Source organism: Manihot esculenta, chromosome 15 (genome assembly GCF_001659605.2).
Source record: "Manihot esculenta cultivar AM560-2 chromosome 15, M.esculenta_v8, whole genome shotgun sequence".
In the NCBI taxonomy this organism is placed as follows: domain Eukaryota; kingdom Viridiplantae; phylum Streptophyta; class Magnoliopsida; order Malpighiales; family Euphorbiaceae; genus Manihot; species Manihot esculenta.
In genome coordinates this window covers 19,216,862-19,243,220 of record NC_035175.2, presented here as the reverse complement: position 1 = coordinate 19,243,220, position 26,359 = coordinate 19,216,862, and the positions used below count along the sequence as shown (strand labels likewise).

Below are 26,359 nucleotides of genomic sequence, written 5' to 3'. Positions count from 1 at the left end.
TCTTTTTGCGGGGCCCATCCTTTTGTGGTTCGTTTTCGCCCTTATTTTACTGGGTTCATCCTGACTTCAAGCTTGTCTCTGGGAGCTGGCAAGCTCGAATTTCATCCTTTTTTTTTCAGATGTCTCGGATTGGATGCCGAGGTTAGACCCCCGACTTTGTCTCTATATTTGTGTTGAGTCAAATTGGTCAGATGCCTCATATATTCATACTTTCCCTTTACCCTAGTCTTTTGGGTGAGGAGAAACTCATAGTCTTAATTTCGTCATTTGCCCTTCTCTAGCTCGGTCCTTCTTTCATTTGGTTCTTCCGAACTCAGTCTCATGCAACTCAGCTCGGGACTCAACCTTTCCAGGCCTGCTTTGTCCTTTTCCAGTCTCTTAGACTTGGTCGATATTTGGGCTCTTTGGCCTTACTGTCGCTTCGTCATCCCAGCCGATTTTGTGGTGTCGGAGTCATTTTCTGAGCCCGGTCACCTATCTCATTGAGGTCTTGAACAAGATTCAGGCTCTTTGGCCTTACTGTCGCTTCGTCATCCCAGCCGGTTTTGTGGTGCCGGGGTCATTTTCTGAGCCCGGTCACCTACCTCACTGAGATCTTGAACAAGATTCAAGCTCTTTGCCCTTACTGTCGCTTCGTCATCCCAGCCAGTTTTGTGGTGCCGGGTCATTTTCTAAGCCCGGTCAGCTATCTCACTGAGGTCTTGAACAAGATTCAGACTTTTTGGCCTTACTGTCACTTCATTATCCCAGCCGGTTTTGTGGTGCCGGAGTTATTTGCTTAGCCCGGTCACTTATCTCACTGAGGTCTTGAACAAGATTTAGGCTCTTTGGCCTTACTGTCGCTTCGTCATCCCAGCTGGTTTTGTGGTGTCGGGGTCATTTTCTGAGCCCAGTCACTTACCTCACTAAGGTCTTCTTTTTCTCTTTTTGATGCCTGTTCTGTTTTCTTTTAAGGAAAAATAAGGCAAGCCATAAAACAACATTGTTTGATTTGAATTGCATGGTCTATTTCATTCACATTGTTTCAGAATACAAGCGTTTGCATTTACATTATCTATATTTTAGGGAAAGTACCTCTTCAAGTGCTGAATGTTTCATGCGTGAGGCTCTTGATTTCCTTGCATATCTTCAATTCGATATACGCCTGGCTTGACTACTTTGATTATTTTGAAGGGGCCTTCCCAGGTTGGTGTTAACTTTCCTATTGCGGCTCTCTTTCCAGTGGCTTCCAGCCTTCTCAATGCCAGGTCTCCTACCTTCAAGCTCCTCTCTCTGACTCTTTGGTTGTATGCTGGTAAGCGGCAGTGCGGAGTTGGGCTTCTTCTCTGATTTCTTCTAGGGTGTCTAAGTTACTCCTCAACTTATCATTATTGGTGTCTTTGCTATTAAACTGGACTCGGTGAGTGGGGACTTGTAACTCGACGGGGACCAAGGCTTTAGTGCCGAATGCTAATGTAAAAGGTGTCTCCTTTGTTGGCGTCCGAGGAGTGGTTCGTAATGCCGACAAGATGCTATTGAGTTCATCTGTCCAATTCCTATTTGCTCCGTCCAGCCGCTTTTTCAATCCCTGGAGAATAGCTCGGTTTGTAACCTCTATCTGGCCGTTGGTTTGAGGATGGGCCACCAAGGAGAACTTGTGCCAAATGCCCATGTTTCTCGTGAACTCCTTAAAGGTCTTGAAGTTTAATTGTTTGCTGTTGTCCGATATAAGCACCCTTGGTACCCCGAATCTGCAGATAATGTTGCTCCAGTCTATCATTTTCCTTGCTCTGATGGTGGGGACTGTCTCAGCTTCTGGCCACTTAGAAAAATATTCCACAGTTACTATTACGAACCTTTTCTGGCCCGTGGTTTTGGGAAAAGGTCCCAAGATATCTATACCCCATTGTGAGAACCGCTAGGGGCTAGATATGCTGGATTGAAGGGTGGCCGGTATATTGATCGCGTTGGCATACCTCTGGCGCACGTCACACCTTCTAACAAATTCTTCTGTTTTTTTTCTTAATTGTTCGCTAGTAGTATCCTTGCCTGAAAATTTTATTTGCCAATATGCCTGCTCCTTCATGAGCCCCGCATATTCCCTGATGAATCTCTTCAATAATCCTGGCTGCCTCTTCTGGTCCTACACATCGGATCCACGGGCTAGATTTCCCCCTCTTGTACAGGGTGCCTCTTATTGCTTGATAATTGGCAGCTCGAACTGCTATTTTCTTTGCTTTGGCTTTATCTTCTGGGAGCTTTTCTTTCTCTAAATATTTCAGATACGGGGTCATCCAACTTTGTCCTTCCTCAACCTGCATTATAGTGTTTGTTTTGTCAAAGGCGGGAATGTTAATGTGTTGTATATATACCTCGTGTGGGAGCTGTTCCAATTCTTCTTCAGATAATCGGCTGAGCAGGTCTGCCTCCTCATTTTCTTCTCGAGGTATTCTCTGATACTTTACAATGATTCCTTGCTCACCGAGCTCTGCTTCAATGGCTTTTACCTTCGCTAAGTATTTCTGCATAGTAAGGTCCCTTGCTTGATATGTCCCTATTACTTGGTTGATCACTAGCTGGGAGTCACTGTTTATTTCGAGGTCGGTTGCCCCTACTTCCATTGCTATTAGCATTCCATTTATTAGGGCTTCATAATCTGCCACATTGTTAGTAGCATTGAACTCCAGCCATAAGGCATAACAGACTTTGAACCCTCCCGGTCCTTTCAGCATTACTCCAGCACCGTTGCCTTCAATACTGGATGCCCCATCCACGAACAGACTCCAGCTGAACTTCCGTGAGAGTTGTTCATTATGTTCTATCTCCATTGCCTTTGCTGGTTTTTCACTGAGCTTCGTTCGTTCTTCGTTGAAGGAACATTCTGCTATGAAGTCAGCCAGGGCTTGGGCTTTGATGGCCGTCCGAGGTCGGTACTCTGGGTAGTAGGGACTGATTTCAATAGACCAGGTTAGCATCCATCCCGACGTTTCTAGTTTGTGGAGGATCTTCTTCAAGGGCTGATCTGTCAGTACCACCCCTTGATGGCTTTCCAGGTATACCCTAAACTTCCTCACTGTGAGTAAAAGGGCGTATGCCAACTTTTCTATGTTTAAGTATTTGACTTTGGCATCTCTGAGCACCTTACTGACGTAAAATACTGGTTTTTGCTCCCCTTCTTCTTCCCTTACCAATACGGTGCTTATGGCTTGTTCTGACGCTGCTAAGTAGATGAGGAGCTCTTCCCCTGCTATGAGACTACTAAGCACGTGCGGTGAACTAAGATACTGCTTAAGGTTTCTGAAAGCTTGTTGGCAGTCCTCAGTCCATTCAAAGTTTGTGACTTTCCTTAGCTTCCTGAAGAATGGTAAGCAGCTCTCTGCTGATTTTGACATGAATATGTTAAGTGCCACTACCCTTCCTGTGAGTCTCTGTACATCTCTCACACAAGTCGGTTTGGGCATTCTTAATATGGCTTCTACCTTCTCCAGATTCGACTCAATTCCCTTTCCACTAACCATGTATCCTAAGAATTTTCCCCTTCTGATGAAGAAACCACTCTTAGCCGGGTTTAGTCTCATTCTGTACTGCTCCAGTACCCTGAATACTTCTTTCAGGTTTGCCAAATGTTACTGAAAGGTCTGACTCTTTACTACCATATCATCCACATACACTTCCATGTTTCTCCCTATCTGGCCCTCGAAGATTTTATTCATTAGCCTTTGATACGTTGCTCCTGCATTTTTTAGTCTGAAGGGCATGGCCCGTAACAATAAGTTCCATCCTCTATTATGAACGAGGTCTTTTCTTCATCTGACCTGTCCATTGGTATTTGGTGATAACCAGACACTGCATCCAAAGATGACATATACTCGAAACCGGCCGTAGAATCGACCATTTTATTAATATCGGGGAGGGGGTAACAATCTTTGGGGCATGCCTGATTCAGGTCTGTAAAGTCTATACACATCCTATACGTGCCGTTGGCTTTTTTCACTAGTACATGATTTGTTAACCATTGTGGGTACATTACTTCCCTGATGAATCCTGCTTCCTCTAGCTTTTGTACCTCCTCCCTGGTGGCTTGCTGCTTCTCTTTCCCTACTACTCTCTTCTTCTGTTTCACTGGTTTAGCCTCGGGAAGGACGTTCAACTTGTGGTTCATCACCTTAGGGTCTATCCCGGGCATGTCAGATGACTTTCACGCGAAGCTCGAGGCGTGACCTCGGATCAGAGCCATTGCTTCTGTTTTCTATTCTTCGGTTAGGTTGGTGTTGAGGTAAAAAAACCTTATCTACTTCTGCTTTTGATAAGGGGAAGGTTTCCAGCTCTCCCACTGGTTCTGTCCTGGCTTCTTTCTTTTCATCTCTGACTTCCATCACCTCTGAGTTCAATCTCTCGTCAGCCGAGCTCGGTTTTGCCACAGTGGCCAAGTATACTGCCCTCGCTTCTTCCTGACGTCCCCGAATTACTCCTATCCCTGTTTTTGTTGGGAACTTCATGGTCAAGTACCTGATGCTGGTCACCACTTCAAAGTCATACAGCACAGGCCTTCGTAGTATGGCGTTGTAGTTCAAAGGGAGTTTCACCACTAGGAACATGAAGTAGTGAGTCCAAGACAGGGGTGCCTCTACCAGGGTCAGAGCTACCTTCACTTTCCCTTCTACGGGTATTGGAGTCCCTCCGATCCCTTTTACCGGGGCCTGATCTCGCACCACCTGTTCTTCTGATATCCCCATCTGCTGGAAGACCCTGTAAGGAAGTAGGTTTACTTTGCTTCCATCATCGACCAGAATCTTCCGGACACGGAAGTTATGAATAACAGCTTCAATGACGAGGGCATCATCATGAGGCATCTAGATGCCATGAGCATCTTCTGGGGAGAAGAAAATGACTGTTGGGGAGTGTTCTACCACCTGCATGACTTCATTGTTGCTTATATCCTCGCCTCGGTTCCTTTTCCTTCCTCTCCTGCTCATCCGTCCTCCCGTTCCTCCAAGAATCATGTTGATTGTCCCACTGGAGCCATCATTAACGGGTCCTATCCTCAACCATCGGGGCTTCTCCACTGTAGGGTGCCGTTGGGGTCTTTCTCCTTCGGGTTTCTTCAAAAAGTTTTGGAGATGACCCATCTTGATCAGCCTTTCAATTTCGTTAATCAACTGGTAGCAATCATTGGTATCGTGGCTATGGGTGCGGTGATATTGACAATATTTATCAGGATCTCTCTGGCTTGCCTCCGCTCTCATGGGCTTGGGCCACTGGAGGAACTCCTTATCTTGAACTGCCATGAGCACCTCGGCTATGGAGGCATTAAGGGGTGTGATTGCTTCTGAGACCCGAGGTAGCGGTGGTCTTTGCTCTCTCCTATCCCAAGGTTGTCGGTATACCTCGGGCCCCCTATTTGGCCTTTTTCGTGTCTGTCCGACCTCCTTTCCTCAGGAGCTTTCCCCCTATCTGTTGTTTCCTTGGCGAATCTACTGGTTTTCAAGGCATCATCCTGCCTTATATACTTTTCTGCCCTCTTCATCAGTTCTGCCAAGGAGGTCGATGGCTTTTTGCATAAGGAACCAAAGAACTCAGGGGAGGTGGTCCCCTTCTGCATAGCTTCCACAGCCCGGCTTTCATCCAGCTCGGGGATCTGCAGGGCCTCCGTGTTGAAACGGGCTACGTATTCTCTCAGGGACTCGATCCTCCTTTGCCTGACTGTCTCCAAGTAGCTGGTTTTTCTATCAGCTAGTACTCCTGCTATGAACCAGCTGATGAAGATGTTAGCTAGGTCACCAAAACTTCTGATACTCCCTGCCTTCAGGCTGTTGAACCAAGCCCTTACTGGGCCTGTGAGCATCGTAGGGAATACCTTGCACATCAAGACATCCGATAGGGTTTGTAACTCCATAAAAGTTTTGTAGTTGAGGATGTGCTCTCTTGGGTTCTCTGCTCCATTATACGTTGCCATTGGTAGCATCATGAATTTTTTAGGGATGGTCTCCTGCTTAATCCATCTCGAAAATGGTGATAATGCAGGCAAAAGGGTTTGGCCATAGTCTTTTGCCCCCAACTCAACCAGCAGCTGTTCTTTCATCCTCTGCAACTTCCAGTCTACGCCTTCCTCCTCATGCCTAGGCCTCTTCTCCGAGTGGTATCCTTCCCTCCATTCTTCACTTCCTGTTTCTCCGGCTGTTCCCATAAAATAGCTCTCCGCTTCGTCGTTCTCTATAAGCTCTTTCACCCTTCTTCCGTGAACTATGGCCATTGGTTCTTCTTCCCTATCGACTCTCCTATCTCTTTCTCCTGTCTCCCTACTACTTTGTTGAGGGATTGGTTGGTTGAAAGTTGGCTGGGATTCATTGGCTTGAATCCCTTCAACTATGGGTGACACGTTCAAGGGGGTATTGAGACCCCTTTACTGCATTATTTTCCCTAGCCATTGGGCAGTGTTTTGTAGCTGAAGGGCAATAGTTTGAAGGTCTTGGTTGGTCATGGCAGCTACAGGTACATTCCCTGCCGAGCTTGGCGAGGGATTGAACGGTATTGGTGGTTGATTTATAGGACTAGAGAAAGAGAACTGCTGCCCTTCCTGAGCAGAGTTCAGGTCATTTGGGGCGTTGGTAGTGTGGTTTTTGTTGTGGTTAGCCATTGTGGATCTCAGTGGGTGTAGTGAGAGTGGAACTGCGGTGACGGAAAAATCTCCTTCGTTTCCCACAGACGGTGCCAATTGATGTTTTGAGATCCAGAGAATAAGGTTTACAGTACTCCCTTAAGCTCAAGGATTTTTCCTTTTTATTCTTTTCTTCTAACTTGCTAGTGATGCCTTGCGACCTCTCTGTGGCACCCGTCTCTGTCGGGCAGGCTCGTATGTACAGTATTGTCAGTCACCTTACCTATATCAGGCGGCTATTTAATTTCCCCCAGTACACATGCGAATAGGGCTGCGAAGGGGCGGAACCTGCTCATTTCTCCCCCTGTCCCATCACTAGGCCGGCTTCCTTTTTTCTGGGCTTGGGCTCGTGTACGACCCGGCCTGTCATGCATGTTGAAGCCCAAACTGAAACCGCTGGACAGGCCTGCCTACGGGCATTTCGAGCTCAGAGCCTGATCTGCTTTCGTGGGCCCTGACTCAGCCCAAACGGGTATGAGACCCAATAGTTATCGATATATATAAAGTAGGCTCTTAGAAAAAATGAGAAAATAAAAAATATATTTTTTTTAATTTTTGAATTCTAGGAGCTTCATAAAAATTAATAAAAAATTCATCTCTCTTATGATTTTCAATATAAGAATTTCTAAAATAATAATATAAAAGACGCCTATTTGTCGTTCAACATTACTTGTGGTAGTTGATGATAAAGACTTAATTGTTTACTCATTTATTTAATTTATTTTAAGTTATATTTTTATTAGATGCAACTAAAATAGTATGAATTTTATAAAATAGAATTAAAGACTAATAATTAAATAAAAAATTTTATTTTTTAATTATCTAATTTATAAATTAATAATCTCGATCCTTCAAAAAAAAATTCTTTCATATCTCATAATAATATTTGAAAATTAAGATACTTTATAAAATTAAATTAAAACGAAGACGAGGACGTTTTTAATAGTCATTATCAAATTAAATGAGATAGCAACAATTTTTATATTTAAAAAAATTATTAAATTTCATTATATTTTTTTTGAACTGGATAAATTTCATTATATTAAATTGTGGGTTAACTTGTTCATAAAATTTTTAAACAAAAATAAAAATAATAAATAAATAAATAAATGTTAGTCAGATTAGGCGTTTGCCTACACCTCACCAACTCTTTGAAAAAAAAAAAAAAAAATTCTATAATGATGCTTTTCTAGAACAGACATATAACTGGCCGGTGGCTGGTTTTAATTTGGAAAATTTTTTTATTTAAATTCGATTTATTATCAATTCAAATCATATTTAAATTTTTTTTATAGAGAAACTCATCTGTTCTTATATCCATTTTTGCTTCGAAATCAAATAAGTCTTTTCCATAATTTAAAATTGCAGTTTTGATTTTTTAAATTGATTCTTTTAGATTTTTAAATTTTGGATTTTAATTATGGTTTCAGTTAAATTATTAGTTTCGGTTCTCACTCAATTTATTTCATTTGAATTTTAATCACATTCAACAGTTTGGATTTTAAAAAGTTTTTATATTTATGTGTTTAGAAAAATATTTTTTAAAAATATATTTTTTAGTATTTAAAATACTAAAATATTTTAATTATTAAAAATTTTAAAAAATAAATTATTTTTAAAAAAAATGACATCCTTTTTTAAAAAGTGAAAATTTTTTTCAAACATTAAAATTTTTATTAAATCTCTATTTATTTATAGAAAATAATTTATATTTAAAAAATCTCTTTTATAAAAAATATTTCTCATAAAAATATTTTTTAATTAAATTATTTATTTTTTATTATTTAATTTTAATTTTAAAAAATAAATTTATTAAAAATTTTGTATATAGAAATTTTAATAAAAATAACAGCGTAAGAAAAATAGTTTTCTCTTCTAAAAAAAATTATTTTTCTTAAAATAATTTATTTTATCTTTTATTACAAAAAAAATTTTTATTAATTATATTTTGGAGTGTTTTAAATATCAAAAAATATAGAAAATATTTTTTTGAAAAATATTTTTTATGAAATAAATGAAGTCTAAGACTTTTAAATTAAAATTAGATAGTAAAAAATAAATTATTTTATTAAAAAAATAATTTTTACATAAACTTTTTTATAAAAAATATTTTTTAAATATAAATTATTTTCCAAAAAAAAATAAAAAAATTTTAATTTCAACGTATAATCAAATTAATCGATTTCAATTTATTCTCTAGTTTAATTTAATTATATATTTAACTGAACTTTTTTTTTTTTTCCATTCAATTCCAATCTGCCTATGGCAGAGTTTGAAATAGAAGTATGATAAAAATTTTAGAAATTATTTGGCATTGGATTTGAGAATAGAAAAACAATTTTTTGAATAAGTATTATTTTATGTGTTATTGAGAAAAGCAATTTAAAAAAGATGTTTTTAATAATTATAAACAGATATTTAATCAGACATATTTATTTGAAAAATATATTTTTAATAATTATAAACAGATTTAAATATAATTTATTTTTTTATAATAAATAAAAAATAAACTATATTAAAGAAATTACATTTTCTCAATAAATATTGGCTATACAAAACCTTCTAGATTCTAAAAGCTTTCTAATAATATTCATTTTCTAGCTCATTAGATTTTTTAAGTCATTTTCGGAGTTTTGGAGTCTCTCATTTAAATTTCAATCATAGTGGATTAAGCTAAAAATAAATAGAAATAGTTTTTATTCAAATATTTTAAAAAATTTCCACTTTTCTTAAATAATAAAAATTATGGAAAGTTTTTATTCTAATAAACCTTATTACTTTTATATCATTTTAAAAATGTATGAATAAAAACAAACAGAACTATGTGTTAAAAAAGGAAAATATGAGTCTTTTGGGATTACAAATATTAATTTTCAATTACGTTTTATTGAAGAATGAAGACTGGTAGACAGAAGGAGTCAAAACGGTGACGTTAAAAGGTTTGTTTTTTTGTGATTGAGGATGAGGTTGCTTGGAAGGATTGTCTTCTAGGTCAAACAAAACACACCCTTTTTTTCTCTCTATATATAAAAGAAGTATAAAATTTGAATATAATTAATGGGTTATACAATGAGAATCAATTTTCTTTCCTTTGATCATGCAGGAAATATCTAAAATATCATAAAATTTGAACTCAAGATTTCACTTTCTCTATTTTGAAAATCTGAGTAATTTTTTACCTATACTTTTTTCATGTGTTTAGTATGCAACGAAATAATTGATGTTAACTGATTTTTGAATAATACATTTTAGCTAAATTCTGTGCTACAAAAGAGTATATGTGCTTTTGAATAGAAGAAATTAATAGAGAATTTTATAAAATTCAATACTATGCAACCGTCTCCTTAAATAATAATTTTTCATTAGTTGGAAACATTTTTCTTGACAACAATAGTCATAGATTAAAAACTTTATCTTTTTATTTGGACAATTGACGGTTCTAATAAGTTTGACAAAAGTTGTTTGCCATCTCAATTTTGAATGAATTTTATAGCACAAAAATCTCTAATAAGTTCGACAGATATATAATCAAATTGAATCGATAGATATTACTTTCGTTAATCATGTTTTAAGACAAGTCAATTTTTGTATAGAATTTCTCACCTCAATAGTATTTAGAGTTAAAGTTCGAATAAAAATTTATAATTTTCCACTATTTAAGCCGTTATTTGTAATCATACAAGAAAATAAAAAATAAGTAGTTTAGGTGCTTATTAAAAAAAAAACATTTACCTTTAACTTTTTTCCCTCACATGAATAATATAAAGCAAGTTATTTAAATTTATATTCTTTTGAGATTAATTATTAAGTTTTTATTTTCTAAAATTTAATTAAAATACATTTTCAATCTGAAAAATTAAACTCTTTTAATTATTTAGCAAGATTTTTATGAAAAAATAACTTGTTTTATGATGTAACCAAAAAATAGAGTTGTATTGTTATTAGCTAGACTTTTATCTCTATGATCATTTTTATAATATCCGGCTAGACCCCGACCTCGGAATTCTTACCTTCCGGCGGAATCTCCTTTGGAATCCGGAATTTCGGATGTCGGAGCCTTCTAGAAGGATAAAATAAAGTTTTTCTAAAATGTTTTTGTATGTTTTTATGGTTTTAATGAAAAAAGAAACTGAGTTTTGAAAGAAAAGACCAAGGAGGGAAAAGTCAGGTTCGGCCACCGAACATTGGGCTCTTGCGGAAGCACCTTTGACCCCCGAAGGTGGTCTGGCTAGCCTCCTATAAAGGGCCCCTTGTCCGAAAATGGGTGAGTTTTCTCTCTCTATTTTCGGGCATAGGTGAGATTTCGTCCTCCTTTGGTTGATTTTGTGTTTTCCTTCATTTCCTTCAAGTTGTGATGAGTTTTTACCTTTGTTTTGAAAATTTTAAGCTAAGATCAAAGTTTTGAAGCTTGGAGACTCCCGGAGCTCGATTTCTCCCAATCTCCAAGTTTGGATCACCTCTCCTCTCAATCTTCAAGAGGTAAGCGTAGATCCTCACCTTCTTTTATGTTTTAAATAAGTTTTGAGGGGTTTTAAGGGTGTTTAATGCATGTTTAGAGTAGATGTAAAATGTTAGGGTTATGTTAGTTTAATGGGAAATGTGATGTTAAATGTGATGTTTGTTGGGGTATAGGCTAGTTTTATGCCCCTATATGCTTGATGATGTGTTTATGCATGCTTTTGAGTGTTGAGTATGAGTTTGGAGGTGTAATACCCGGCTAGACTCCGGTATCGAAATTCCTACCGTCCGGTGGAATCTCGGGTGTCAGAGACCTCTAGAAGGGTAAAATCATGTTTTTATAAAATGTTTTAATGTATTTCATGTTTTTAAGCTAGAAGGAAACTGAGTTTTGCATGAAAACAGTCTTGGAGGAAGATCCAGGCTCGGTCGCCGAACCTCAAGTTCGGCCGCCGAACATGCATGCACTTCGGGAGTGCTTTAGGCCCCAGAAGGCATAAGTGAGGGAAGTCCAGGTTCGGCCGCCGAACCTTATGTTCGGCCGCCGAACATGGCATGCATGCGGAGGCACGTTTGGCTCCCGAATGTGGCCTGGCCAGCCACCTATAAAGGGGTCCCTTAGCCGAAAACGGGCGAGTTTTTCTCCCCATTTTCGGCCAAGGTGAGCTCTCCGCCGTCCCTCACCGATCTTGAGTTTCTTCCTTCAAATCTTTCACGATTTTCACAAGTTTTCACTTTGTTTTAAAGATTTTCAAGTATAAAGCAAGTTTTGGAGCTTTGAGGTTCAAGAAGCTCAATCTCTCCCATCTCCGAGCTAGGGTCATTTTTCTCTCGATCTTCAAGAGGTAAGGGCCGATCTTGAGCTCACTATATGTTTTAAACAAGTTTTATGCAAGTTTATGGAGTAGAAATGCATGTTTAGGTTGTTTTGAGTTTATGGGTTTAATGTGTGTTTATGAGCAATGTGGGTATGTTTAATGTGTTGTAGTTGGGGTTTAGGCTAGTTGAGACCCCTATGAACTTGTATACTTGATTGTGTATGATTGGGAGTGTTGTAGAATAGGTTTATGCATGTTTGAAAGGTTTGGGAGGCGTTTGTGCATGTTGGAGCTGAGTTTCTGCCACTTTGGAGAAACTCAGGTTCGGCCGCCAAACCCTCTTGAGGAAGCAGCCTTCGGCTGCCGAAGCCTGCCCCCGAAAGAGGACTTTCATCTCTGGAGGGCAGTTTCGGCCGCTGAACATGCATGAGTTTCGTCTCTGTCTGGGAGTTTCGGCCGCCGAAGGTGCCGCCGAACCTGCCTGACTTTCGGCTCTGGAGGGACTTTCGGCCGCCGAACCTGCCGCCGAAAGTGCCCTGTTTAGCCTTCCTTTGCATGCTTTCCATGGATGTTTTGAGGTGTTTTAAGGGGTTTTTGGGGGATGTTTTAGAGTCATGTTCTAGTATGTTTGGTCCCTCATTTGAGTCCACCTATGTAGGTTCGGACCCGAGGAACCGAGGACCCCAGCAGTGAGTCAACTGCTTCAGAGTCTTGTCAGAGCTAGCCAAAGGTGAGTGGAACTAAACTTAATATTTTAAATTGAGAAATTAAATGAAAGTTCATCATGACTCACGCATCATGAATGCCATGTGATATATATTAGGGTGTATGCATTAGAATTCACGAATATGTTGATTGCATAATATGTTGTTGATGTGGATGAATGTTGAATGATCCATTAGCCCTCATATGCTATGATATGATGATATGATATGGAAGTCCGGGTGTGGCCTGCACTACGTCCCTGGCACTATGTAAGAGAAAGACCGGGTGTGGCCTGCACTACGCTCCCGGCACAGTTGGTCATGTATGATATGTTATGTATAAGAGAAAGACCAGGTGTGGCCTGCACTACGCCCCTGGCATGATTGGAAAATGTAGAGGGCTAAGTGGTGATAAGTTCATCCTTGATATGATTAGTTGTGATGTGATGCATTCCATGAAAGCATGAACCTTTAATATAAATGTTTTATTATTCTGCTCACTGGGCTCTAGTAGCTCACCCCTCTCCCTTAACCCCCAGGTTTGCAGGTACAGGGTAGACCAGGAGGTCGGCAGGAGTAAAGTCTGTTTTTATGTAATAGTTAGAAGTTGTGGACATGATGAAATTGTAATGTAATGTTTTATGTAGTCATGATATGTAATAATGATATTGAGGATTAGAGGTTGCGCTTGACCCTATGTGTATGGTATCCCTTTTAATGCATGATCACTATTATTATTGATGAGATGAGTAATCAAGCTTAATGTATGTTGTTGTTACCCCATTGGAGCATGTGATGAGGGCTCCAGTGTGAGGTTTATGGTTATGTTAGTGTGCATGCACAGGTTAAGCTTGATTTATGAAAGAAAAAGTTTACATGATCATGTATGGGATTACACAGGTTTACAGGTTGTATGTCAGGCTTGCTACGGGTCCCGGCGGCTTTAAGCCGATCAGGATCCTAGCGCCGGTAGCGGTCCGATTTTCGGGTCGTTACAGAATGGTATCAGAGCCCTAGGTTCATATGGTCGGACCTAGAGTGTTGGGCTCATAGATGTTATAGAAGGTCAAGCACAATAGGAAAGATCATGTCCACTAGGATAGGATGTGGAGTCCTGTCTTGTATAATGATGTGAAATGCCATGATAATATGCATGTACATTAATGTTATGATTATCATGGGATGTAGGTGATGCGGGTTCATGTGTTGACACATGAACCATTTGATGCTAATGTTTGTGTGATTTGTGCTGTTTTTCAGAAAACAGGATGAGAGGAACTCGTCGATCTGCACGATTGACTGGAGTGCCACCCGAGGATGAGGGCATGACCGCCCGTCCTCCTGCATTGCCTAGGGCAATGTCTAGTAGGGCTAGCAGAGAAAGAGCAGCAAGAGACCCTAGAAGGTCTCTGGATCTGGGTAGAAGCAGATCAGTGAGGGGAACAGTTCAGGGAGGAATGTCAGAGGACTTGGGGGATGATATGGATGTAGAGCAGAGGAGAGATGGCAGTCTGGGAGTCAGCATGTCAGAAGAGGGAATGGGCCTCGAGATTTGTTCAGCCACCCCACTACCCACACTTCTCACAAAATCCCGGGTATTCGATGGGAGGTACATCGGATTACCCTAGCTCTACCCCTTATCCCCCACACATGCTATACCCTCCCTACTACCCACCATACCCACAGTACCCAATGTATCCACCCCCACCCTACTATCCAAATCCAGCTAACCCTACCTCAGAAAATGTTGCACCTCCTCCACCATCAGCAGAACCCACAGTTCCAGCAACCCATATACCTAAGCCTAGCTCATCTGGTGGGAGCAAGGTCAAGATGACCGACTACATGAAGCTGGGTGCTCCCCAGTTTGAAACCGGTGATGACCCGTTTGTGTACCTTGAAAGGGTCAAAACAATTACAGATGAGATAGGAGCTGATGACAGCAGAGCCATTCAGATGGCTGGATTCACACTCAAATGCAAAAAGGCCCGTGAGTGGTTTAAGAACTATGTGAGCCCGAGGTTGGACAGCCTATCATGGGAGGAGTTTGCAAATGAATTTGCAGGATGGGCTTTTCATGACAGTTCAAGAGAATTGAAGATGATTGAGTTTGAACAGTTAAGGCAGACAGAGGAAATGAGTGTAGACGAGTACACCGACAGCTAAAGAAGAACAATCGGAACACTGTTTGTCCAAACCAACTGATCAAACAGAACCTGTTGATAGTTTAGATATCATTGATTGTTTGAACCAAGATGTTTTTTTATGTAAATCAAAATGATATACTAAACATTGATCTTTGCAAGGAAGAGAGCCAGAAAGAGCTAGGACTGAAAGAAACAGACTATTGCATCCAACAGGTGGACTACAGCCAAGCACAGACTGAAGAAGGCTCTGTCGCACTTCTTCAGAGGAATTCGCAGATGAGCTTTGCACAGACTGAGACAGCCTCCATTGCTCCTCTTCAGCTTCCATCGCATGAAACTCCTTCCATCCTTCCATTGCAGACCAGTCTTGCGCAGAAGGAGCAACCAGAAACCCATTATGCCATTCATCCAATGCAAACAACCCATGCTCACAAGGAACAAATGGTATTCCAAGCATCTAAACCAAAGGACCATGCGGATCAATGCTTGCCCAAACCTCCAGATAAGGTAGAATTTGTTTTGCCTGAATTCAATACTAAATTGCAGCTAGCCATAGAGAAACATGAATTAGAGTTCAAAGTTCTGCCCAATCATCTAAAAAATGCAAACATAAGGGCTAGAGGCACACCTCATCTGAAAGAGGAAAGGCTAATCATGTTACTTCATGAGTACATGAAAAAAATAGGATGGGTTATGACCAAATCAAAAGGAGTGCTACACTTTTTGCTCAATGCAGTTGGGACTCTTTTCCCTTCTCCAATTACTTGAGCCTTGATCAAGTGGATCACACCATACACACCACACCCAGGGGAGTACTCAGTTTCTCTTGCATTTTAATATTTCTTATATATTGAGGACAATGCATGATTTAGGTGTGGGGGTGCATATTTCTGAATTTTTGCTTTTTGAGTTTATTTTTGCTTTGATTTTTAGTTTGCTTGCATTAGTTGAATTTTTTTATTATTTTTGCTTTCAATAACACACACAGATAGCCACAGTTTTTTTTTATTATTTATTTTGTTTCCGTTTTTTGAGATGCTTTACTCATCATATAGACTATGTTGGATGGGTTTTCTTTCCATGACCCCATTGATGTGATAACTCTTTAAACTTATGTTGAATCAATTGCAGTGAGTTGTATTCATGTTTGAGAATTGCCTTTTGAATTGAATCTTTGAGTTTGCCATATATTTTTCACTGCAATGATTCACTAGGCGCTAAACAATTTTATTGCAGAGATGACTCTGCCTCTAGAGACTTCTGAAACGCTTATCAAAGAATGGAAAGTCTGGCGGATGGTGCTTGTGGAGCTAGGGGTTCCAGAATTAGAATCCTCTTGCAGAGTCAAATTGGGGTAAAGCTATGCTAGAGGTGGCTAGAGGTGACAATGAAGAAGTTGATCATCTGGCCAAAATGGCAGTGGCGAGTGAACAACACTTGACCCAACCATTCCAATTCAAAGAGCTACATATTTCTGCAACCAACAAGGATGAGTCTTTTTCCATCGAGAAAAGAGAAACGTGGATGACACCCGTGTACAAGTTTTTTACGGAGGATGAACAGTACGATGAATTATTGACAATCGGTTGTCGAAGTCGGTCAAAAATAACCTTTCTGGTTATCAACAATTTTACAACTGTAGATAGTGGTGAAAGGATCAAATCCACAGGGAATTGAGAACTTACCTATTTCCTTATCAAGACTAAGAGAATTAACTGAAACAAAAATAAACTGAAAGCGGAATAAACTGAACTGCAAGTAAAGTAAAGGGGGGGTTTTGAGATTGATGTAATTAAACTACTACTGAAAGCAATAAAGTAAAGTAAACAATAAAATAAAGGGATTCAAATATGAGAAAAGATCTAGTTGAAGAATTGGATCCACTTTAGTTGTTGGGATTGATCATCGATACTTAGGTTCTTTTGATTGATTCAATAAATTAGTTATGGAGATGGAAGACGCTTCTCACCACCATGTCTCTCCTTAAGCATAAACCAATTAGGGAACGTCCTCTAATTAATTACTAATCAACAAGTTGCCAAGGAATCTCCTTGGGCCTTAGGCATTTAACAACTGTCAATTGCATTAAGAAATAGAGAGACCTAATTCTAGCTACCCAAACGCATGGTGATATCGCTAGATCATGTAATTTCCTTAGTTTTTACACCAAGTGTTCTTGTGTTTGAACAATCCAAGCAATTACGGACTTAAAACTATTCAAACTAACAATATATCACTTTGCAATCAAGAATCAATTGGCCATATTGATCAAAATAACAAAACAATAATAGAATCAAGCATGAAATTGTATAAATATTGAATAAACAAAAGTTAAACAATGTGTGTTCAGATCTCTCAATCCATAAAATAACTAAAGTATCAACCAATCTTCAATTGGAAATAAAAGGTTCTAGCCTCTCATGGCTGAAACAAAAATCAAAAATAAAAGGAAAGAAAAGAAGAGAGAAGGAACCGAAGAAGAGTGGTCTTGCGCCCTTGGTGTGGCCGAATGTGGTCTTCAATGTCGAGAGCGGATGTGCGGCAATTGAAGAGATGTTTAAATAGAATTGAGGTGCTGCCCTAGGTCTTCAAGTGGCTGCCCAAGTGCTACCTATGTGCTGCCCATGTCTTGCCACCCATGTGAAGTGATGAGGTGGGAGGCGTGTGGCTTGGTCTTCATGTGGAAGGAGTGGCGTGTCTTCAAGTTGCTTGCTGCCCTAGCCTTTACTTGCTGTCCAAGTGTCTTCAAGATGCTGCCCAAGTTTCCCTTCATATTATTCTTGCCGCCCATATCTTTGCAATCAATGAGGTGGAGCCTTTCTTTGCAATTTGAAATTTGAATGTGCAAGGAATGAGGTGGCAAGCATGTGATCTTTGGATTTAGCTTCTTTAATAAGCTGGATTTTGAAATTCAAAATTTGAATGTGAATCTTGGAGATTTGAATCTTCAAAATACTTTCCTTATTTGGCTCTCCTTTTATGGCAACTTGAGATTTGGCTTCTTGAATAAGGAAAAGGCTCCTTAAGGATTTGAAATTTGAATTTCAAATTGCTTTGGCTGAATGTACTTTCCTTATTTGCCACTTTCCTTATTTAGCTTCACTTGAATGCAACTTGGCAAGCTTGCTCTCCTTTGCTCCATTTAAGGCAGTTTTAGGGGCATTTTCTCCTAATTGACTCTTTACACCATTTTCTGTAGAATATGATTAAAATCACAAAATTAGGCAAAAAAAGTGTAAATGAAGATCAATAACATCATGATAAAATGGTATAAAATATGCTCTATCAATTATCGACTAAATAGGTAATAGGAAAATTCTCTAAATATACACTAATTAATGGTTGGTTGTACAGGAGATCCTTAACTGAACCATGGCTATAATGCATAATGGAGGATGATGGTTGAGAAATTCTTAAAGATATCCATGAAGGTGATTATGGATGTTATGAAGGGGTTCGAACGATCGCTTGGAAAGCGTTCAGGCAAAGATATTACTAGCCAACGATAATGCAAGATGCAAAAGTAATTGTCTAGAGGTGTCGTCAATGTCAAGTGCGTGAAAGCATTTCAAGGACTCCTGGAGAGATGCAAGCAGTGATTAGAAGCCCCTTGGCCTTTCTTTCAGTGGGAGCTAGATATCCTTAGCCCATTTCCAAAAGAAACCAGGTCAAGCAAGTTCATAATTATGGTAGTGGATTATTTCAGCAAATGGGCTGAGGCTGAGGCAGTCTAGTTACATTACCACCCAACATGCAATCTCTTTTGTCAACAAGAACATATTCACTCAGTTTAGAATTCTAAAGGTAGTAATCACTGACAATGGAACTCAGTTTGCAAGTTCTAAGTTTAAAGATTTGTATAGAAAATAGAAAATTGACTTAAGATTCAGCTCGATATATCATCCTCAAACCAATGATATGATCGAGGTTACAAATAGAACGATCCTACAATAATTAAAAAAAGACTCAATAAAGCCAAAGGCAACTAGCCTGAGGAATTGCTCCATATACTCTGGGGATACAGAACAAGCCCGAGAATAGCCACAGGAGAAACCCCTTTCTCTCTTGTGTATGGGGCCGAGGCAGTAATTCCCGTGGAAGTTCAAGTAAGCAGTTTTAGGACACAACACTCTAAACTTTTAGGAAAACCTAAAGAAATGTAGTTCAACCTGGATCAAGCTGAATTTTTACGAGAATAGGCTACAATCAGAATGGCGGTTTACAGGAACAAGATGCCCAAAATGTTTAACAGTAAAGTCAAGTCACGTACCTTTAACATAAGAGATTTAGTCCTTAAAAGAGCTGATATAATAAGCAGTAGTGCTGTGTCTGGTAAGTTAGGCGAAAACTGGAAAGGACCATTTAGGGTCTCGAAGGTTATTCGCCCAGGGTCTTATGGGTTGACCAGATTAGATAGCCGAGTCATTCCCCATCCTTAAAAATATATATAATATAAGAAAATTTTATCAGTAACAATTAATGAGATATTTTTCCATATGTTGTATTATTTAGTTATGAGGAATGATGGGTTGCCTTCTCTAAAAGTTAGAGATCATTGATCAATGTGTTTTTTCAAAAAGGCCGTAAAGCGGGCATCCACCAAGCTCACAATTAGGTGTCAGTCCCAATTAATAGAAGTTTCTAAGACATTTTATAGCTAGACCACAAGGTAGGTATCCACCAGGCTACAACTGGGTGGTATGCGTTAGGCTCATGACCGAGTGTTAGTCCTAGTTAATAAAAATTTTCTAAGACATTTTGTGACTAGACTACAAGAAAGATATCTGCCAGGCTCAAGACTAGGTATTAATCCTGATTAATAAAATCTTTAAATCATTGGTATGACTGAGTGTCCAGTTCAGTTGATTGTTTTTCCAAGTTATTTATTTCATAACCACGGGGCGGGTATTCGCTAGACCGACGACTGGGTGTTAAGTCCTGTTAACGAGTCAATTTCAGTTATTTCATGGCAAAAGGCAGAGGCTATCAGATATTTGATTATATGTTAATCCCACTTAGCAATTTTTTAGAAATTGTTTAAGTCTTATTTGGCTATAGTTGGACGAGGGTTATGGTCGAGTACCAATCATATAACCACTTAGTAAAAACAATGACAAATTATAAAAGAAAAGTTTTTTCATTAAAGATAAATTTCAAGGCAAGAGGATTGTTATTAGTTTTCTCCTCCTGAATTTCTATTACATATTCATCTATTGCAAGTACAGTCGAAGTCAGGTAAGGGAGATTGTCCTCTCCTCATCCTGCCTATTCTCGTCCTCATCTTCCTCATCTGAAAAGATGTTGTCATTCTAGGAGATGTCCTCTGCAGGAAAATACTTGACGAGTTCTTTCTTGACAGAGAGTCTTGCCTTATACAAACATCTCTCCGCCCTCGGCTACCGTTTCCTCAAGCTCAGCTTCCAATTCAGCCACTCTAGATGTGGCAGCTCGGGCCTCCTCAGCCTGAGACTGTAGCTGCTAGACTTGGCACTAAAGCATGGTTACTTGATCTTATGCCGTTTTTGCCCAATTCTCGAGTGCAAAATTTGAATTGCTAGCTTTGTCCAAGTCCGCCTAGAACTTGTTCATAGACTCCAGCATCTCTTTCATTGTGCCCTCTACTTCATCAACCCGAGCCTTCAGCCTCAAGCACTCCTCTTGTAGGAGACTTTTGTCTGTCTCCTATGCCTCGAACTCTCATCTCAAAGTCTTGTTACTCTCCTTGGACATATACACACAGAGGACACTCTCCATGGCAAGTGCATTATGTTGTCACAGATGTAACATCCTCAAACCCATAGCTAGAGTAGTACCATCACTAGGTATGGGTTAGACTATTTCACTACTAGAGCAAGTGGCATTAGGGAAGGTGCTAGCTTACCCCGAGCTACTTAGGGAGGTGCTAGCATAACTCTAAGCTGCTAATAACCGAATCATAGAAAACTCAAATAAAGAAATAAACATATCCAGAAATAAAGTAGACAGTGTGATTAGCGAGTCGGGAAAGAGTCACTTTCAGGAGGTGCTTAGGGTTTCCCGACGTGCTTGCTTGATATGCTTGTTTAAATCTGTCATGCTTACTTAAGTAAAAAGGACTTCTAAAGGCTAAAAACATAATTTAGTAGGTCAATCTATGAATATTGAAAGTTTGAAAACTAAATTGAAACATGGTAAAGAGTTTAGTAGGTTAAAGTGTGAATATGGAACGTTTAAAGATAAAATTCAGTTTAGCCCATCATGTTTTTCACCTCTTCACCTAAATCTTCCATGTGTCACCTACCTATGCATGAAAGAGATGACAAAGCAAAGTGAAAAAGTGGGTTGTCTTCTCCACCCACCCTATTGTCGTAGCTCACACCATTGAAAAACCAATATTTTGTTTTGTCTTCCTTCCACCAAATCCAAGCCAAAATCTCACCAAATCAACTTCTTTCTTTAACGAAAATTCACCCTAAGATCAATAGCTAAAGAAAGAGTCATTTATTGAAAGAATTGAAGAAGAAAAGTTTAGGGTTCCATATACATCAAGCTTGAAAATCAAATGTAAGCTTATAAATGTGTAGGAAATAACATCTTCTCATTTCTTCATGCATGAATTTGAATTATAAAGTTTGAATTTTCAATTTATTCAATCCTTCCCTAAGATATAAATTGACCTAGGTGAATGAATATCAAAGGGAAAGGAGATAGATAGAGAATAGAAGAGGAAAAGAAAGAGAAATTCAAGAAAGTTTTGGTGTTTGTATGATTTTCTGTTTTCCTTTGATTTTCTCATGGATATGTGAAATTAGAGATTGATTTTAATTGCTGGAAATGTTGCTTTGATTGTATAAATATATTATATGAAAGCTAAATTGGTGTTTTTAAGGTTTAAAGTAAAGAAATTTAACATGAGAGCTAAAAGTGCAAACCTAACAGGATAGGTTTTAACAGGGCAGCATATATTGACAATAGCATAACTTATTGTGTAGTTATTGAAATTAGGCCTAAGATATACCAAATAAAAGCTGAGGCAAAGAGCTAAAATTTTTATGGGTTGACCAACTTTTGAATCTGTAAGTGAGATGATGTAAATTGCTAGTAAACCTAAACTGGACACAGTGATAGTGCATCCGAAACAGTGTATTGATTATACCATAACTAATTATGTACTGAGTGAAATTTGTTAAGAAAAGTGTCAAATTAATATTAAGAAGTATACCTAAAACTTTATAGAAGACATTTAAGCTTGAATTTGTATGAAAATGCATGAATCTGATATGTTTTGCGATACAATAAACTAGTACAAATACTGGATTGATTAAGATCTTATTGAGCAGCTTGTAAAGAAAATTTCATAAATTAAGCTAGAGTAATCAGATTTGAATGAATTATACCTTGCTGGAAAGATAAGACATAAATGTATATTTGCTATGAAGAAACTGAAGTCAAATTGTAACTATAAAATACTTGAAAAGTTTATGCAATATATGGCAGAACGCAGTTTTCTCAAATTAGAATGCATAGAAATTGACATGCTTGCTTAATCGGTGAGAATTATGCACGTGCTTGCTTATTGTACCTGTTTTTTCGCACATGCTTGCTTAATAATAACACCTATTTTTGTATAATAATTTGAGTAAAACTTGTCATTCTTTACTTGTTAATGTTATGAAATGCAAGAAGTGAATTGACTTGATGCAATATTGGAATGCTAAGTCAATAAAGTTTAGCACTAGTTGTCATGAGTTTTTCATCTTATTAACCTTGGCATATGATATATGTACTTTGAAAATGAATTCAAATAATTTCAAATGACATGCATTTACATTGATACATTGAATTAATGATACTTGGCCTTGGTAAACTTAATAGCAGTCAATGTTAGTTTAAGGGTATGGCATGCCATATGAATATACATAGTTCGCAGTACTACTACTGATATATGATCTATATATAAGATTACATATTATGTAACTTATAAGCACGGCCACAGAGCCCTGCTATCACAGTTTTGGCCTCTGAGCCTATAGTTCGGCACCCTGTGCCTATCGTTATAATTCCTTATCTACCTAGTCGATTTTACTATGTGTTTATAAGGCTGAGAACCTAATTATGATTAATACTCGATTTTTGTGAAATTATCAGTCAATGTTAATATTTCTGTATCTATTACATGCACTAAGCTATGGTGATTTACTATAAATAGAAAATGTGCAATAAAGGCAAAAGAAGATATTTTTATTGAATGTAAAGGAAATTCTTGTCATGCACAAGGATACATATGGCACTCATATTTTATACTAAGAAGTTGACAAGTATGCTTTGTATCATGTTAACTACATTTGACAGCTTGTAATTGTTTACTTAATTATTTATATACATGAATATGTTTGTTTTATTTTGTTATTTGTTTGCAATCACCCACTGAGTATTAGCTCAGCGTGTTGGTTTTTACCTCAAGCAGGTTGTAGATAAAGTAGGCATGCGGAGTTCTTCAGAGGTCTACATCAGATATCAAGGCTATTATTATAGTTGGTTGTTTTGAGTCTTTGAGTCATAGTACAGTTATATTTTAGCATGTACATATTAAATAAAGTGGGCTATGAAGGTTATGTAAATCAAATAATGTAATTATGTATGGATAAAGAAAAAAAGCTAAGCGTTTGCATGTGATGAGATCCATGAAAAAATAAGGAGTGCTGCTATGAAATGTGTGCCAAATTAAAGAATAGTAAGATGTCAAATGACAGTTGATAATTATACATGTGTTTTTCATATGTGCTACAGGTTAAAATGCTGTTGAAACAGAGGAAACTCTGTCAAAATCTTGGTTTGAAATCTCATATTTACTTTAATTACTTTATGAAATTTACTTGAACTACCTAATAACTTGGTAATTACAGATAAAGCAAATTGTTTAGTCTTGCTATATCTAAAAAGGTATAGTTTGAGACATTCTTTGCTGTGTCTATATTTTGATAGGGTAAGGGGTGTTACAGTAGAGGTCGTCTGTCTCGACCTCGTTCAAGCAATGACATCCCCGGGCCTTAAAGTGTTCATGGCTATGAGGACTGACAGGCGGGGTTCTTCAAGAAGATAGGTCGTCTGAGTTAACGCTAATGCCATGTGTTAGATACTCTGGAGCCATAAGGATTTGACCCTAACATTTCTCAGGTGTTGGCTCGACAGGGATAGGGATTGCTGTAGAAGTGCTCCTTGTAGAAGACTCGGACTGGAAGGCAAAGGCTCCCCCAATCGTAGGCATAGAAGGGGGAGGAAGGAGTATGATAACCTCTTCTCTTCTGGCATGTTTTTTAGGAGGACCGGACATTCCAGCCAAAGCTTTACCTTTGTGGGCAGCATAATCTACCTCGGCAAACTTTATTTTCTTTCTGGCCATATCTGCACAAAATAAAAAGTAAGTAAAGTAATTGTAATGACCCGAAAATCCGGACCACTACCGGCGCTAGGATCCAAATCCAGATCGACTTAAGGTCGCCGAGACCCGTAGCAAGCCTAACATACATCCTGTATACCTGTTAAATCCCATACATGATCATACATATACATAAAAGTCATAAACTTTTTCTTTCATTCACCAAGCTTAATCTGTGCATGCACAAACTCATAACATAAAACCCCACACTAGAGCCCTCATCAAATGCTCTAGTGAGGCAACATATCATACATTAAGCTTGGTTTACATATAACATCATTAAAAACATTACATGAATCATGTATAAAAGGGATTAACTATAACTCTAGGGTCAAGCACAATGCTAATCCTCAATATACATTATTACATCACAATACATTACATTACAATCTTTCTCATGTCCACTACTAGGCTATTACATACATAACATTTTTACTCTTGCTGACTTCCTGGTCTATCCCGAACCTGCAAACCTAGGGTTTAAGGGAATGGGGTGAGCTACTAGAGCCCAGTGAGCAGAATAGTAAAACATTATATTTAAAACATGTGTATACATGAAATGCATCATATCACAAACAAATCACATTAAGGATAGACTTGTCACCAATAGCCCTCTACATATCCAATAGTGCCAGGACGTAGAATGGGTCTCTGGTCTTTCCCTTACATAGCAAATCATAACATTCCAATGTGCCAGGGACGTAGAATGGGTCTTCCTGGACTTTCTCTTACATAGTGCCAGGGACGTAGAATGGGTCTTCCTGGACTTCCATACCGTATCATCATCATGTCATATCATTTCATACGAGGGCTAATGGATCATCCAATGTCCATCCACATCAACATCATATTATGCAATGCAACATATTCGTGAATTCTAATGCAAACAACCTAGTATATATCATGGCATTCGTGATGCATAAACACGCTCAAAATTTAATTTCTTTGATACATAAAGATCCATTCTACTCACCTCAGGCTGGCTCTGAATGTAATACCCGGCTAGAGTCCGGCATCGGAATTCTACTTTCCGCTGGAATCTAAGATGTCGGTATCCTCTAGAAGGGTAGGATGTATGTTTTTCTAAAGTATTTTTTCGTATGTGTTATAGTTTTAAAGTACAGAGAGAGTGCATGCACAGGTTGAGCCTTGGTACAGAGTACAGTTTTATATTTTCACAGAAAATGTATGACCAGGTATGAGATTTTACAGGTATTCAGAGAGTATAGCAGGCTTGCTACGGGTCCTGGCGACCTTAAGTCGACCCGAATCCTAGCACCGGTGGCGGTCTGATTTTCGGGTCGTTTCACTGAATAGACTCAGAAGTAGCTATCTCACTGCTGGGGTCCCCGGTTTCTCGGGTCCGAACCTACACAGGTGGACTCAAATGAGCGACCAAACATAGACTAACATGACTCTAAATATCCCCCTAAAAACCTCCCTAAAACACCTTAAAACAATCATAGAAAACATGCAAAGGAAGGCTGGACAGGGCACTTTCGGCGGCAGGTTCGGCGACCGAAAGTCCCTCCAGAGCCGAAACTCAGCCACTTTCGGCGGCAGGTTCGGCGGCCGAAAGTGGTTCCAGAGCCGAAACTCGCCAACCTTCGGGGGCAGGTTCGGCAGCCGAAAGTCCCCTCCAGAGTCGAAAGTCCAGACTTTCAGGGGCAGGGTTCGGCAGCCAGAACTGCCTCCCCAGGCAGGTTCGGCGGCCGAACATGGCTTCAGTTGTCGAACCTAAGTTCGCCCAAAGTGGCAGAACTCAGCCTCTTTCATGCACATATGCCTCCCAACTTTCCAAACTCAAACCAACTCATACAAAAACATGCATAAACATATATACAAGCATATAGGGGTCTCAAACTAGCCTAAACCCCATCAAACAACACTTCTAGCAACACATACAACATACATTAACCATAAAACTTACATAAACCCTAACATCATGCATATACTCTAATCATGCAATAAGCCCCCTTAAAACCCCTCAAAACTTTCATAAAACATGAAAGGAGAGAAGGATCTTCACTTACCCCTTGAAGATCGAGAGAAGATACGATCCTTAACTTGGAGATGGGAGAAATCTAGCTCCTTGGTTCTCCACACTCCAAAACTTGATCTTAAGCTCAAAAACTTCAAAAGCTGAGTTAAAACTCGTTAAAACTTGAAAGATTTGA

The 26,359-nt window shown here is 38.8% G+C and overlaps 1 protein-coding gene across 1 annotated transcript; it reads right to left on the bottom strand.

The window, feature by feature from the left end:
• Positions 1–1,258: 1,258 nt before the first annotated feature.
• Positions 1,259–3,497, bottom strand: LOC110602052. Its single transcript, XM_021739478.1, has 3 exons — positions 2,352–3,497; positions 2,046–2,294; positions 1,259–1,801 (listed from the first exon to the last, which is right to left on the bottom strand). Exons 1-3 carry the CDS (start codon positions 3,495–3,497, stop codon positions 1,259–1,261), a joined length of 1,938 nt encoding a protein of 645 aa, XP_021595170.1.
• Positions 3,498–26,359: the final 22,862 nt, after the last annotated feature.

Coding starts and splice junctions, on each gene's coding strand:
- LOC110602052 (XM_021739478.1), bottom strand. CDS start 3,497: ATGGTTAGTGGAAAGGGAATTGAGTCGAATCTGGAGAAGGTAGAAGCC. Junction 2,295..2,351: donor TGGAACAGCTCCCACACGAG/GTATATATACAA, acceptor ACTATAATGCAG/GTTGAGGAAGGACAAAGTTG. Junction 1,802..2,045: donor ATGAAGGAGCAGGCATATTG/GCAAATAAAATT, acceptor TATTTTTCTAAG/TGGCCAGAAGCTGAGACAGT.